The following is a 15,968-nucleotide window of genomic DNA, read 5'->3' as shown; positions in this document are numbered from 1 at the left end:
CAAGTGATGCAACTGAATACCTCTGAGGAACAAACTCTTGGCCTCCTTAACCAATATTTTACTCAGATAAATGATATATGCCACACGCAGAAAAGCACTAACCCTCCATGAGATGCAGGTATAGAACAAGTTCACTCTTAGCTGTGAGATTCACACAAATTCTCAACTTAATAGTATGACTGATTAGTCATACCTTTTGAGAGTCAGTTATTATTTTTAGGGATCAAGCACTTTACTAAGTTTTTATAGACATTACTGCATTAAATCACATGAGATACTACAAAACTATCTTGTAGCTGAGAACCTGGAGCATCACAGTCATCTATTCTAAGAAACTGGTGGAAACTGGATGCAATCCCAGGTCAGTCTCCAAAATCTCTGTCCACCTAATCATTAGGGTTGCTTATAAAAGTTGAGCCCACAAATATTTATCCCCAAATGCCAGAGATGGACTGTAATGAATCAATATAGTACATACCCTTGAAAGCATGAAGAGATAGATTATGCTTAAAAGATTGCTATATTAGGTTTAAGGAAAATGTTTTACAATTACTTGACTTCTATTTTTATCACTTCTTTGAAAGCAAAAATTCCTTCAATAAGAATTACAAGCCTCTTAACAGAATTTTTCTCAATATACATGACTTGGTTTTTAGGCTGAATGTACAGGATTTCCATGGTCTAAAATTTTATTTTAAAAAAAAGCAATTTAAATCATCTAAAAATCTGCAAGTGAAGTTAGTATCTTTAAATCAAGACGCCACCCCTTGCTCTTCTTGATTTTCTTCTGAATTATAGAACAAAACACAGTTAAAATGGGAATACAAACTACATTTTACATCTATTCTCTACTGTATAGTTAAAAAGAAAATCTTATCATTCATATCTCCCTGCAGTAGGAAATGACAACCTACTCCAGTATTCTTGCCTGGAAAATTCCATGGACAGAGGAACCTGGCAGGCTGCAGTTCATGAGGTTGCAGAGTCAGACAGGACTGAGGATTGAGCATGCACATCATTTGTATCTACTAATTGAGAAAGGTTTTTTTTTTCCAAGTTTCAGTTTGTTAGAGCATCACTGGTCCTTCAGGACCATATCTGACCTGAAAGTAGAGACCAACTGTACAGACTCACCTTCTAATGTCTTAATTCCTTCATCTACAAACTTCCTTGCAGCAGATGGACTACAAAGAAAGAAAAACATCATCTCAATATCAAGTGAAACTCAGGATCCTTATAACAAATAACCAGTGATATCGTCTCTTGTCAAACATAAAAGTTACTGGTGAGCTAAAAAAGACCTGCTAACTATTGTGTGGTTACTTTGTGAAAGTCGCTCAGTCGTGTCCGACTCTTGGCGACCCCATGGACTATACAGTCTGTGGAATCCTCCAGGTCAGAATACTGGAGTGGGTAGCCATTCCCTTCTCCAGGGGATCTTCCCAACCAAGGGATCAAACCCAGGTCTCCCACATTGCAGGCAGATTTTTTACCAGCTGAGCCACCAGGGAAGCCCAAGAATACTGGAGTGGGTAGCCTATCCTTCTCCAGGGGATCTTCCCAAACCAGGAATTGAATTGGAGTCTCCTGCACTGCAGGCAGATTCTTTACCAGCTGAGCTACCAGGGAAGCCCAAAAGCCCAAAGTGGTTACTTTGGTAATGTTCAAATCCTTGAAGCCTTAATCTAGGAAGATAGTCATGAACTTAGACATGAAAAAGACATCCAAGCAGCTAGGTGTCATGACACCTATCTACTTTACTCATAAACCAGACATACAGGCCCTTGAAAACTATTCATTCTTGCAAATGAGATTTAATAAGGGCTTATTATGGGTCAGATACTCCTCTAGGTGCTGAAACTACTGCAGGAATAAGACAAGTAAGGGCCCTGCTCTTCCCTATTGACGCTCCAGTAGGTAGAGAGAGACAATAAAGAGATATATAAACAAAGAAAATACCAGGTAGATGAATTCGAACAGGGTACTATGACAGAATGGCTGGTCTTCTTTAGATTGGGTGATGAGGGAAGGCCTCTCAGATGATAAATAAACTGAGATTTTAATGACAAAGAGCCTTGGTACAGAAACTGTGTGGTACAGAACCTGATATCAGGAAGGCAACACGGCACAGAAATAATAAATCTGAATTGAAAGCTCGGAGACCTGGGCCCTGATTCTGACCCTGCCACAGCTACCTCAGTTTCTGTACTCAGCTTTCTTGCCTGGAAAAAGAACAATGTAACAGACACTCTGTAAAACAAATGCTAACATTTTATACTGTTAATTGTTTTGGGGCCCCAAAGAGTTATGCTCCTTTTCTATATACTAGGTTTAGGAATTTAATATATTTTAAATGAACTTTTATGGAAAATGCTGCCATTAAGAAACAATCATCATATACCTATGCCTCAATCCATCAAGACAATAATTAAGTAAAGTGTTAACATTTTGGTGTCAATCTTTACTCTATTGAGTATCAAATTTAAGATAAAGGTGCCTCCATTAAGAAATACTTGACTGCTTGTTCGAAACTCATATGCACTGTGCTACAGGAAAAAAAAAAAAAAGGCATTTTAAATGTTTAAGATAAATATAACCAGAGAGGCAGAAGAGACATAACTTGGAGGGAGTGATAATATGCCCACAGAACAAGTGCTAACGGAGCTCAGAGGAAGGAAAGAGTATTTCTGGCTGGGGACTCAAACTGGATTCATCAGGGAGCTGACAGGTCTTGAATGGCACTCCTAGAGTCAAGGCAGCAACTGAAGAACCAGTTTCAAACATGTAAAGTATGGAAGAGCGAAGTACGTGGGCAGAGGCACAGAGGTGGCGAGGCGCAGGTTTTAAAGGGAAACAGCAACTTCTTTAGTTCAGCTGACACACAAAAAATTAAACCAACCCTATGACTGTATCTGCTTAAAAAAGAATTCTTACCCAATGCCACTAACTCGAGTCAGGAAATTGATGGATGAACTCGTATCATCCTGCCGAATCTTTAAGGGAAAAAAAAAGTCTAACAATGATTTAGGAATGCTTTGAAGACTCAAACGATCTTACTAGAAATACACTAGTCTGCTTAGAGACTTATTAAGGGCCATTACATTTGCCTGGATAACCCGTGCAGAAGTATTCATGTACAACCTCAGTGGTTACAAGTGAGTAAGGAAGCAGATGAAGATGGCTCATTTCTCATTCATCCAATATTTTTTAAAGGCTTATTCATAAAAGTCCAGAAGTGATACAATTACTATCATCAGAATAAAATAAAACCATAAAAAATGCTTGGGAGGATTTAAGGATTAAAAACTCTAAAAGATAACAATCGCTTAGTTTAAGTTTATAATCTCCCTTCTAACTGGTAATGAAAATAAAGAAATAATCCTTTTACAGAGGGTAACAGTCTCTTAAATGTCACATAAAATAAGTGAACATTTTAGAGGAGCAATATTTAAAAGTTAAAATACAGGACACTTAGAGAGCCATAAACTGCTCCTTCCTTAACCTACGGAGTCTCATGGAGGGGGATGATATCACCTACTCTGCAATGGTGCTACATGATAGCTGTCATAATTATCAAATAAACAAATGAGTAAAAATTTTACCTTTTCCAGTTTACGCAATTTTCCAGTAGCTAAAAACTCATCAATTTTTTCAGCAATTTTTGTTCCTACTCCAGGCTACATAGAAAATAAAAAATACAAAAGTCACATAAATATAATGCTTACCAAATCCCTAGAAGATAAAGTAAAAAATGAGAAATGAAAAACCAATGACCATTACATGATCATTTTCCAAAGGACACAGGTAATTGAGCACCAGTAAAAAAATATACATATTCTCCCAAAGACAAAATGCTTAAATGACTGCCAAATGAAAAGCCGTATTAAGACAATTTTAAATGACTTTCTTTTTAAAAAATTAACTTTTGTCATAGAAAAATTAGAAACTACAGAGCTGAATAAAGAAAAATATTAGCGTCATTTGTTAATTTCATCCCTCTGAAAATTAAAATAAACTATAATCTTGCCACTTAACATCTGCTATATACTGACTTTTTTGCAGTCAGTATATACACATACACGTATATAGACACGCAAAGTTACCTGTGTATGTATATTTACAAGTGTATATATATATGTGTGTATATATACCTACTTTTTTCTTACAAAAATAGAATCATACTGCTTTGTAAAGTGCTTTGACTTAAAACTACATCATGAACAAATTCATGTACCAATAAATAAATATAACTACAACCACTTTAATGACTTCGTAGTGTTTCACTGTACGAACGTATGATACTTTACTTAAAAATGCCCTATAGGAGAACATTTGGATGGTTCCAATTTCTGATATTATAACAATGCTGTTGTGGACTTCCTTTGGAACAGAGGAAGCTTTCTCAAGCTTCTGCATACCCCAGCACCACCTGGGGAATGTGTTAAAACACAGCATGCCATGTCCTGCCCTAGAGTTTCTAATGCAACAGACTGCATTTCTAACAAGTTCCCAGGCAATGCAGAGGCTGCTGGTCTGGGTACCACACTTTGAGAACCAATGCAGTGAACTGCACAGGCCAATGTGACAGTGACCAGCTCCATGTGACTACTTAAGTTTACATTAATCAAAATCATAAATTCCTCAGTCACATTAGCCACATTTTAAGAGCTCACTGGGCTTCCCTGGTGGCACAGTGGTAAAGAATCTACCTGCCAATGCAGGAGTTGCAAGTTCAATTCCTGGGTTGGGAAGATCCACTAGAGAAGGAAATGGCAACCTACTCCAGTATTCTCGCCTGGAAAATTCCATGGAGAAAGGAGCCTGGTGGGCTACAGTCCATGGGGTCACAAAGAGTTGGACATGACTTTAGCGACTCAACAGCAATGAGAGCTCATTAGCTAAATGTGACTCACGTTCAGTAAATATATACTGCACAGCACTGCTCTAGAATATAAGCTCTAAGACAGCAGAAATTCTATCTTTTCACTGCTTTATCTCTAGCACCCGGATGAATACCTGGCATACAGATGCTCAAAATTTATGAGCTAGTGAATCCTTGTATAAATCTCTCTCTACTGGTTTCCTCAGGATGAACTGCTCAAAGTGGAACTGCTGGGACAAAACACACACACACACACACACACATTTTGCCAACATTCTGCCTCAACATCCTTCAGAAAAGCTATAAATAACCAACACTTCAATCAGCAATAAATGAGTATCTTTCTCCCCACATTTGTCCACACTGTATTTGATAATTTGGTGGGCACTATATAATTGAATTTGCAACTTTGATGTACTAGTGAAGTTGAACTTTTCTTCATGTTTATTGGTCCTTTTTAGTTGTGTTCAACAATTATAACATGTGCCAGTTATTTCCTATTGTCTCTTAGCCTGAAGTTCACCCTTCTATATTCTTAATTGATTTAACGTTTAAATAAATGTCCAAAGACCACTGAACGCATAGTCAAGCTCTGAAAATAGCAAACATAGGTAGGAGTAAATAAAAGAAGTAGAACAAAAAGGGGAAACTGCTAGCGTTTCTCATCTCCTAAAGCAAAAGATACACATAGATCTGAAGCAATTTTGGCCTAAGTTACTTTCTAAACCAAACATTAAGGAACAAAAGGCAAAACTCTCATTCTGGAAATTTCAGGTTTCTAGATTACTGAGAAGCACTCACATGTGCCAGAGAGTAGGTCTGTGCTTTTTAAATTAACAGTGAAAATCCAGTCTTATGCAAAAGGAATTTTGGGTATTTCTACATTTTTGTTAGAGATATATCATGAGCTCAGATTTGGGATGAGATGTATCAGAACTTGTGAAAAGTTTGCCTCTAACAAATGAGCAGGCTATCTGCAATTACCATAAAGAAAGAAATTCAAGGTGATAGAAGGGAAGCACAAGTGGTAAAACTGGGTCAGTCCAAGAGAGAAACTCGGAATTAAAGTCCAAGGTATTTAAAACGTGTTAGGCTAGTCTGTCTGGTTTACTGAAGTTGAGAACTGTTAATGGCACAGGGATTTAAAAACCCCGAGCACAACTTGTGAGTAATAAACAAAAGGTGGACACGTGACACGTAATCACTGCGGATCTGTCAGTCATAAGACGGGTAAGATTGATGCTAAGGTTATAACTCTGACAAGTGAAAATAAAAGAGCAGTTATCGGTCACACGCTACAGGCTCTCATGAGAAAATCAAGGACAGTCAGATACTAATACCTAAATTCCAGAGGGCTTTCGTGAGACCTACACAGGCAGGTAAAGAATAAAAGAAGGTGGCAACTATCAGAACCTTGACTTCTCAAAAAGTCATGTCAGTTTGGCATTTTTAACAACAAATGCATAAGATATGGTCCTTAATCCTGAGGAATTTACAATCTTTTATAAGATTTATAATCTTTTATAAGACTTCCCTAAGATATTGTTAGCGATGTTAATGCAAATTACCAAGAGATGCAGGTAAACCTCTAGAACTGTGACACTACCAGCTTAAAAGGTTTCATGGAAATTACAGAGAACTGGGCTAAATGCCATACTATGCAAAGGGGCTTAATCATGAGCTTATTAGTAGTAAGTAAGATCTCCTTGGGAACAGTAACTCTAACTCACAGAAATCCCTATACGTGGGCATCAGAAGGAATAGCGAATGAGCAGATGTGCTAGTACCAATCTGTCACCACACTCTTCTTAAGGACTAACTCTCAAGTTGAAAATCAATGTGAAAATGAACACACATATACATGGCAAAGTAAAAGAAAATTGTAATTACATATATTAAAGAAACTTTTTAACCCACACCCTCCTCCAATTAACATACCCGGAGCTTGGAAAAGTATGCTTGAGATAGCATTAATATTATTCCAAGAAAGCACTGTAATTTGCCTGTTTGGGTCAAGGGCAGTTTCAGAGGCAAATTTCATTTTGTGGGAAACCACCAAACTGGTACATGTGTGAACTCTTCGATCAACTTGCTCACTAAACTTACCAGTTTCTTAGCTTCCGCTCCACTCTTTATTTTGTGTGGGTACTTTGCTATCACAGATGCTGCTTTTCTACAAGGGGAAAAAAAAAAGGAAAACCAATTAGAAATCCAGTGAGGCAGTTAATTTTTCTTACACATACAAGCAAATAAGCAGCTTAAACTTTCACCAAGATAACTAATTTCCCACATCTGTGTAAAACTTAAAAAACTCAATGAGCTGACAGATCATCCACATCTCTAACTTTTAGAAGTATCCTGAAGATCCTCGCATTTGAGAATAACACAAATTTAATCGTATATGTAAAACTAGGGTGATTTAGGAAACCAGTAGGCTTTCCTTTTGGGGATTAAATGGAAAATATCATTGAGCCTTTTTAAAAAAATAGCTGTGCTGTCCTGTGCTTAGTTGCTCAGTCGTGTCTGACTCTATACATACATATATACATTTATACGCCATGTGCTAAGTCACTCAGTTGTGTCCAACTCTTTGTGACCCCATGGACTGCAGTCCGCCAGGCTCCTCTGTCCATGGGGATTCTCCAGGCAAGAATACTAGAGTGGGTTGCCATGCCCTGTTCCAGGGGATCTTCTCAACCCAGGTATCGAACCCCGGTATCCCACATTGCAGGCAGATTCTTTACCGTCTGAGCCACCAGAAGTGAAGCGAAATGAAAGTCACTCAATTGTGTCCCACTCTTTGCAACCCCATGGACTATACAGTCCATGGAATTCTCCAGGCCAGAAAACTGGAGTGGGTAGCCTTTCCCTTCTCCAGGGGATTTTCCCAACCCAGGGATCGAACCCAGGTCTCCAGCATAGCAGGTGATGTCTTTACCAGCTGAGCCACCAGGGAAGCCCTTAAAATAGCTAGTTTTTAGAAACTGTTCATAATAATCTTTCATAAAAAGTGTGCAGCCAGTAATATTCAAACTAATATTCGTATGTAATACATACTAAACTGGCTTATGGAGGGTTATTTTAAAATTCATGGCTTAAAGCTGTATTCCCGTGTCCAGGTACCAGTTGTTTTTTCATCGCTCTCGTTTCAGTTCCACTTAAAGCACTGACTTGTGATCCTTGCCATCTCTACACGTACCCTGTTCAGTAATGTGGTGACAGACTGGGTCCACCCTGGGAGCTCACTGACGGTATCCTGTCTACCTATAATTTCAATGCTAAATATAGATAAGCACTGATGCCCGTACAGAGCAGCACTTCTAAGTGTGAAGCGTAAGTACTGGATAGTCTTTGGACCTTCGTTTTTCATTCTATTCTAGCACATGTAACCTTTAGACCTAGATTTCTTCTGATTTCTCTATTAGCATATTACTGATAATGAGTCTGGAAAGGTAGGTTGAGTGCAATCTGTGGATGAAATTGTTTCAGCAAAGATAAGTAGTTCCACATAATTGGCACTATGACACAAAGCCTGAAAGGGAAGAAGGGTTAAATCATGAAAGGCCTTTTGTATGCATGACACTTTGGGGCTTTATCAAAGGAAAGAGAAAATGTTTAATTATTTAATGTGGGAGAATGACAAGATCAGGTAACTATTTTTCCAGAGAATACTTTGGCCACATCAAAAGAAACATGTATGGGAACTGAGGGGTGGGGAGGAGCCTTCAGGGGTGTAAGGCATCACCTGCTTTTCCAGACTTATTTCCCACTCAGACTACATCCCGTAAAGAAACTGAATTACTGACTCCCTAGAAAATGAAATACCCCTCATGTCTCAACGCCATGGCTCATTTTGTTTCCTTTCTCTAGATTGTTCTTTCTCTCACTTATCTCACTTATCTTTCACTTTGGGCTCCTTCAAGACCAAACACCTCCTCTCTGAACCTGCTAAGACTCAAACAGAATACAGGGCTGGATATCTAATTTTCAGATCATCAAATGTGTGGACTACAGTACAATTACTTTACCTAGAAATTCACAAGAGGTAAAGAAAGGAAGTGTAAACAGTTTTTAGTTATGTTGAGTGGGAAGGAAAGAAGGAAGATGAGTTTAGTTTCGAAAGGAAAGAGACAAAGGTAACATAGGCTTGAAAACCTGGAGAAAACTTCTGTGAGCACAGATCTGGAGTTACAGACTGGTATGCAAAGCCAAGAACGCTAAGACTGCCAACTACAGAAGTGAGACAAAAGGGCGAAGGGCATTAAAAGGTAAGAAAGAACAGAAAGTTGTGCCATTGTGGAAATCAAGGTGAACGTCACTGAGAGTTCAGTAAGATGCGATGTGGGTGAGAGGCTTTCAGAGAAACGGCAGGAAGGAAATCACAGTGCAATGAGATAAAGAATGGCTGGGGATGCAGAAAACCAGACAAGGAACACAGATTCTTCAAGGTTAACTGTAAAGTGGAGAAAGGAGAAAGGTGCTGGCTCAAGGGCTGAGGAAAATGAAGAAGACTGCTTTGTTGCTCTTAAGAGTTGAGGGACTGGACACGCTTCCCGGTTAAGGGTGCAGAGGCAGATGGATGGGGCATTAATGGCCGGGATAAGGGCCCTGGTGAAATGGACAAGGATGGGATCCAAAAGGCGACAGAACACCCACTGACCAACCAGATGGAAACATTCCCTTGGTCCACATCCATTTCACAACACAGGCCTCACTGTCTTTCATTAGGGCTTGAAATCAAACTGCATTTTCAGTAATTTACATTTGTTGATGGGGAAAAGTACCTATTAACCTATTTTCAATCAGAACTGGGAACCAATCAAAACGGATCCTAAAGAGCTCTGCCAATTCTCCCAGAAATATCGCAGGAAGGTGCCACCAAAGTCAATACCCTCAGTTCTTGCTTTTTTTTTCTCCTCCTGCAGATGGTTCAAATATCCACGAGGACCCTCAGCCCCGTCAACTGCCACACATTCCAGAACGCATGCTACCAGACAACGCTTGCACCGTCCCACCTGTAGGCATTGTATTTGTGGATAGCCTGGTTCACGTTCTTCTCAAAGTTTGCGAGTTCTGAAAAGGGAACAAGAGGTCCGGGTGAACAAGAGCCACGAGTAAACAAGAACCGAGTTTCCTGGAAGGAGGCGTTAACAACCTCTTAAGCACCAGTGATTCCCCGCGGGCACACCAGGTCAAGGCAGCCCAAGCGCGACTCGAGGGTCCCCAGCAGCGCTGACAACCGGACACCGGCGGCGGAGCGAAGGCCGGCACCGAAGACCCCGCGCTGCGAGCGGCCGACTCCTCCTGGGCTGTCAGGACGGCAGGGAAGGAAGGGAAGGCGGCGGGAAGGCAGCAAAGGAGAAAGACGGCGGCGCCCGCCGGACTAACCTGTGAGCATGTCGGTGATGCCCCCGTTGAGAGTCTCCTGCGGCGCCTTCCGTTTGCTCATGGCGGCCTGCGCCCGAGGACCACGGAGAGCTCACCGCCCAGGACAGCCCCCTGTCCCAGCTCTGAGGAGACGCCGGGACTCGCCGAGGCGGGCAGGACCAGCCCAGCGGCGGCAAAGCCACCACGACCGGCTGAACAATGGCCGCCTCTGACAGGGGGCGCGTCGCGCGGCGCCTGAGTGACGTCACGATCTGGGGGCGGTGCCAGGGCGGGACTAGAGGCTTCCTCCGAGCCCTGTGGGTGGGGGCGTGGTTAGGAGTGGGGCCAGGGGCGGGGCTTGCACGGCGAGCCAGTAAAAGGAACCTGGAGTGCTCGGGACCAGGAGGAGGAAGCCCGAGCGGAGCTTCAGTGTGGAGGTGGGGTTCTGGGTGCCTCGGGATTATAAGCCAGTGGGGTTTCTCTGAGAAGGCCAGGATTCCTGACGTAAGGCGTTGGACCTGTCTTCCCGGTACCTTTCTCTGCAATCCTTCCCCTAGGAGGGGAAGTCGGGTTTTGATTCTTAAGTCAAAACTTCAGATGATGGGATTATGTAAGATGATGGGGTAGGATACACACCATCTGTGTATAATGATGAGTTACCGAATGCATCCCGTGCTTTACGTGTGAGTAGGGGCAACACCAGCGTCAGACTTACTGTCCGATGCTTGTGTGAGCCCGCGTTACAGAGGGCTTCCGGTAAGCCTCCTGCGGGAGCCGGGAACAAAACCCACGGATCCCAGGACAGCCTCCCACACCAGACTGTTTAGCAGATATGCCAACCAGTGTCCAAGGATATTTTGTTTTATTCCCCTCCATTTGTGCTAGGTGGAGAAGGAAATGGTAACCTACTCCAGTATTCTTGCCCGGAGAGTCCTATGGACAGAGGAGCCTGGTGGGCTGCATCCATGGGGTCACAAAGAGTCAGACAGGACTGACCAAGTAACACATTTGTGCTAAGGGCCAAAGTGAAAAAAACCACTGACAATCCCTTAACCTAGCTAATGAGCAATGCAACTGCCAAGTCTGCTTGAGAAGTGAAAATGTGACATCAGCAATATTTTATTTACAAGAGTAACTCCTGAGGTTCATACTCAGCGGTCAATGCCAGGCAATTGCTCTCTGTATAAATTAAAAACTTAACAAAATGATACATCAACACTGTAGCAAAATCTGAGAAATGTATAAAAGGAGACTAGAAAATAATTAACATCAATGAAGGAGAGGCAATGGTAACCTTCACTCCAGTACTCTTGCCTGGGAAATCCTATGGACGGGAGCCTGGTAGGCCGCAGTCCATGGGGTCGAGAAGAGTCAGACAACTGAGCAACTTCACTTTCACTTTTCACTTTCGTGCATTGGAGAAGGAAATGGCAACCCACTCCAGTGTTCTTGCCTGGAGAATCCCAGGGACAGGGGAGCCTAGTGGGCTGTCGTCTACGGGGTCGCACAGACTTAGAGCGACTGAAGCGACTTAGCAGCAACAGCAGCAGCAGCTTATCCTTGGCCTTTAAACTTTATTCTAAGCTTCTCAACACCTTAAGTCCCTTGAGAACATTTAGGTAGTCTCTATTCTCCTTTTTCCTATGCAATCTCTATTCCAGATTTTATTCCTATTATTTTACTATGAAGGATGGTTATTTCTCATGAAAAAAAGCTTGTATTCACCTCTAAATGATGAAAGTTACAAGTTTGGGAACTTGTGAGATCACTGTTTGTGTGTGTGTGTGTGTGTGTGTGTGTATATCATATATATATATATATATATATATATATATATATGATATATATATATTTTTTTAATCAGTTTCAGAAAACCCTAGGAAAATAATCAGTACTCGGGACCAACCTTATCTTCTTGGACCAACCAGTAGCATTTGACCCACCACGTCACTGTCTTCTTGCTGTAGTTTGTCTTTACTGGCTTCTAAGTTAGTCCGTGCTGTGGGTTTTCCTTCTTCTTTGTTCTGCCTTACTCACCGCTCCTTAGCGGTTTTGTATGTCTGTGCTGGTTCCCGGCTTCCCCTCCACCCATCAACCACCTTCTTGGGAAAGTGCCTGCGGTCTTGATCCTCTAACTGGCTTTTCCACCTTGTCCGGTTTTAAACGCCCTTTTAAACGCCAAGTGTCCCAGCCTGGCACTCTGTGATGACCTAGAAGGGTGGGATAGGGCGTGGAGGGAGTCTCAAAAGGGAGGGCCCTGGCACCTCGAGGCTATGAATACCTATTAAGGGCCAGGCACTGCTCTGGAGTCTGGGTATATGGCAATGGACAGACCGAGTCCCATCCTGTGGAGGTTTTTTTTTTTTTTTTTTAATTGAAGTTTATTTACAATATTTTGTTAGTTTCAGGTACCAGCAAAGTGATTTGGTTATATACACATGTGTATATATACATATAATGAAATATATATATATATATACACACACATTCTTTTAAAATGTGTATATATACACACACACACACACACACATTTGGGGACTTCCCTGGTAGTCCAGTGGTTAAGAATCTGCCTTGTAATACAGGGACACTGGTTTGATCCCTGGGCCAGGAATTAAGATCCCACATGCCACAGAGCAACTAAGCCCGAGTGCTGCAACTAAGACGATGCAGCCCAATAAATAAATATTAAAAATATATCTATACATACATTCTTTGAAAATATAAATACATATAATCAAATATTCTTTTTAAATATATATACATTCTTTAAAATATAATCAAATATATACTGTAAAAAATCTATACATTTATATAAATGTTCTTTTAAAATTCCTTTCCATTATAGATTATTACAAGATATTGAACATAATTCCCTGTGTGTGTGCTTAGTCGCTCAGTTGTGTTTGACTCTTTTTGACCCTATGGACTGTGGCCCTCCAAGCTCCTCTGTCCATGGAATTTCCTAGGCGAGAATACTGAAGTGGGTATTTCCTACACCAAGCGATCTTCCTAACCCAGGGACTAAACCCCACATCTCCCGTGTCTCTGGCATTGCAGGTGGATTCTTTACCCACTGAGCCATCGGGGAGGCTATATGACAGGAGTTGTTGTTTATATATTTTATATAGGGTACTGTGTATCTGTTAATCCCGTTCTTTGTGGACATTTTTAGGCGGGGCGGGGGGGGGGCAGGTGGAGGGACAAATAAATATATCCGATGGTAGTAAGTAGCATAAAACAAAGAAGACAAAGACCTCCAGGGCAGCCCTGGGAGGTGGGGCAGGGAGTGGGTACCAGGCAGAGAGGCTGGCCAGGGGAGCCCTCTCTGATGAGGCCACCGACGCAGAGAGATGTAGATGAAGAGGAAGGGACCCCGGATCCCTTCTATCCACATTACTGTGCAGTATCCACTTTTCATCGCCCATCACAACTTGTTTTAAAAATGGAATATTTCTGTTACTTTTAAGTAGAGAATCACAGGTGGAAAAATGGTCAAGCAGGTTCTCCTTGCTTCACTTACGTGGAACCCAAACATCAAAGCGATGAACAGAACCAAGCTGGTACGAATGATGATCAAGATTTGATTTGGCTATTTTGAGCATGCTGCCTGTCTCGAGTGTGGTATAATATTGATTGTTCTCAATTAATATCTCGATTTGATTGCTATAAATTTCAACTGGTCTACCCAACTGTGGAGCATCATCCCGTGAGAAACCTCCAGCACGGAACTTCACAAACCACTTTTAACAAGTTCGATCAGTCAGAGCCCATTCTCTATACACTGCACAAACTGCTTGTGTTTCAGATGCGTTTTTACCTTTAAACAATAAAGCATCATATGCTGAAAATGTTCCTTTTTTCTTCCATCTTCAATATTTAAATGGCCACATGAAAATTCAGCAATCGTGGTAAGTTTTTTTTAATGCGTGATGATGTGACAGCTGTCACAGTATGATGTAACAAAATTATTTTGAATGAAGTTAAAGACAACTAAGTGCTGCTGCTGCTGCTGTGCTGCTGCGTCGCTTCAGTCGTGTCCGACTCTGTGCGACCCCAGAGACGGCAGCCCAGCAGGCTCCGCCGTCCCTGGGATTCTCCAGGCAAGAACACTGGAGTGGGATGCCATTTCCTTCTCCAATGCATGAAAGTGAAAGGTGAAAGTGAAGTCGCTCAGTCATGTCCAACTCCTAGCGACCCCATGGACTGCAGCCCACCAGGCTCCTCTACTACAGCCATCTTACAGAAAAAGACTGAACGGACCTTTTGGCCAACCCAATACCACTAAGGAAAAAAATGCCATCAACCAAATGGCACAATATCATAATGCTAATCCCCTATGACCAATGGATGAGTCACACCAGCTCTTGTTGCTTTGAATTTTTTCAGCTCTTCGGAGGGACCTGGCAGTCTCTCTCACCTTCAATTGCGTTGCCTGGCACATGTGACTGACGGTCCTTTGGCTTGTATTTCATTGACAAATGGTCTTGCCTTTTTTTGGCCATCCTCTGTTCTTACAACCCATACGAATTTGGTGGTTACTTTGAAAGAAAATGTGGAATTATGGTCATAATGAGCACTTTTTTTTTGAAGTATAGTTGGCTTACGATATTATACTAGTTACAAGTGGACAACATAGTGAATCACAGTTTTTAAAGATTAAGTTTTATTTAAGGGGATTACAGAATAATGGCTATATTCCCTGTGCTGTACAATAGCTCCTTGTAGCTTATTTTATACATAATAGTTTGTACCTTTTAATCCCCTATCCCTATCATATCCCTCCCTTCTGGTAATCACTAGTTCGTTCTCTGTATCTTTCAGTCTGTTTCTGTTTTGTTACATACATTTGTTCACTTGGTTGTTAGATTCCACATATAAACAACAATACAGAGTATCTGTCTTTCTCTGTCTGACTTATTTCATTTAGTATTAGCATATCTAGGCTCATCCATGTTGCTAAGCACTTCTTGCATGTACTTAGAACATAGTCCTAAATGTCCACATCACTCACAATCTTTCCTTTTCCATCATTACCATCTCTGCCTCTTCTCCCCAAACTCCCCCCTCACCAACATCCATCCACAAAACTGGGCTTCCACCTCCAGGGATCTTTTGCTGTTAAACTTTTTAATTTTAAAATAACTACAGATCCATGGAAAGTTTCAAACAATTACAAGATTTGCAAGAAGTTGCAAATACACTATAGAAAGATCTCACGCAAGATCCACCTGCTGCTGCTAAGTCACTTCAGTCGTGTCTGACTCTGTGCGACCCCATAGACGGCAGCCCACCAGGCTCCCCCGTCCCTGGGATTCTCCAGGCAAGAACACTGGAGTGGGTTGCCATTTCCTTCTCCAATGCATGAAAATGAAAAGTGAAAGTGAAGTCGCTCAGTCGTGTCCGACTCTTTGCAACCCACTGCAGCCTACCAGGCTCCTCCATCCATGGGATTGTCCAGGCAAGAGTACTGGAGTGGGGTGCCATTCTCAAAACCAGGGAACTGACACTGAGTGAATGTGTGTGTGTAGCTCTATGTCAAAGTATCACATACAGATCTGTATAACCACTGGGGCTTCCCTGGTGGCTCAGAGGGTAAAGAATCTGCCTGCAGTGTGGGAGACCTGGGTTCAATCCCTGGATTCGGAAGATCCCCTGGAAGAAGGCATGTCACCCCACTCCAGTATTCATGGGGTTTCCTGGTGGCTCAGACAGTAAAGAA

General features: G+C 41.7%; 1 protein-coding gene and 1 long non-coding RNA gene across 3 annotated transcripts in view; one reads left to right on the top strand and one right to left on the bottom strand.

The window, feature by feature from the left end:
* The window catches only part of POLB (DNA polymerase beta), a 24,824-nt gene extending 14,341 nt beyond the window's left edge, over positions 1 to 10,483 (bottom strand). The window contains exons 1-6 of one of the 2 annotated variants that reach the window (XM_005226123.3): positions 10,271 to 10,483; positions 9,898 to 9,955; positions 6,989 to 7,055; positions 3,603 to 3,677; positions 2,935 to 2,993; positions 1,135 to 1,184 (exon numbers count right to left, since the gene is read on the bottom strand). In XM_005226123.3, coding sequence (XP_005226180.1) covers positions 1,135 to 1,184; positions 2,935 to 2,993; positions 3,603 to 3,677; positions 6,989 to 7,055; positions 9,898 to 9,955; positions 10,271 to 10,331 — 370 coding nt within the window. In that variant the 5' untranslated portion in view covers positions 10,332 to 10,483. 2 annotated transcript variants of the gene reach the window in all.
* On the top strand, positions 10,477 to 15,968 carry LOC132344069 (uncharacterized). Its single transcript, XR_009493174.1, has 2 exons — positions 10,477 to 10,686; positions 13,720 to 15,968. It is a non-coding gene; the product is annotated as an uncharacterized lncRNA (long non-coding RNA).

Source organism: Bos taurus, chromosome 27, assembly GCF_002263795.3.
Source record: "Bos taurus isolate L1 Dominette 01449 registration number 42190680 breed Hereford chromosome 27, ARS-UCD2.0, whole genome shotgun sequence".
NCBI classification, from domain to species: Eukaryota; Metazoa; Chordata; class Mammalia; order Artiodactyla; family Bovidae; genus Bos; species Bos taurus.
This window is presented reverse-complemented; position numbering and strand designations above follow the sequence as displayed.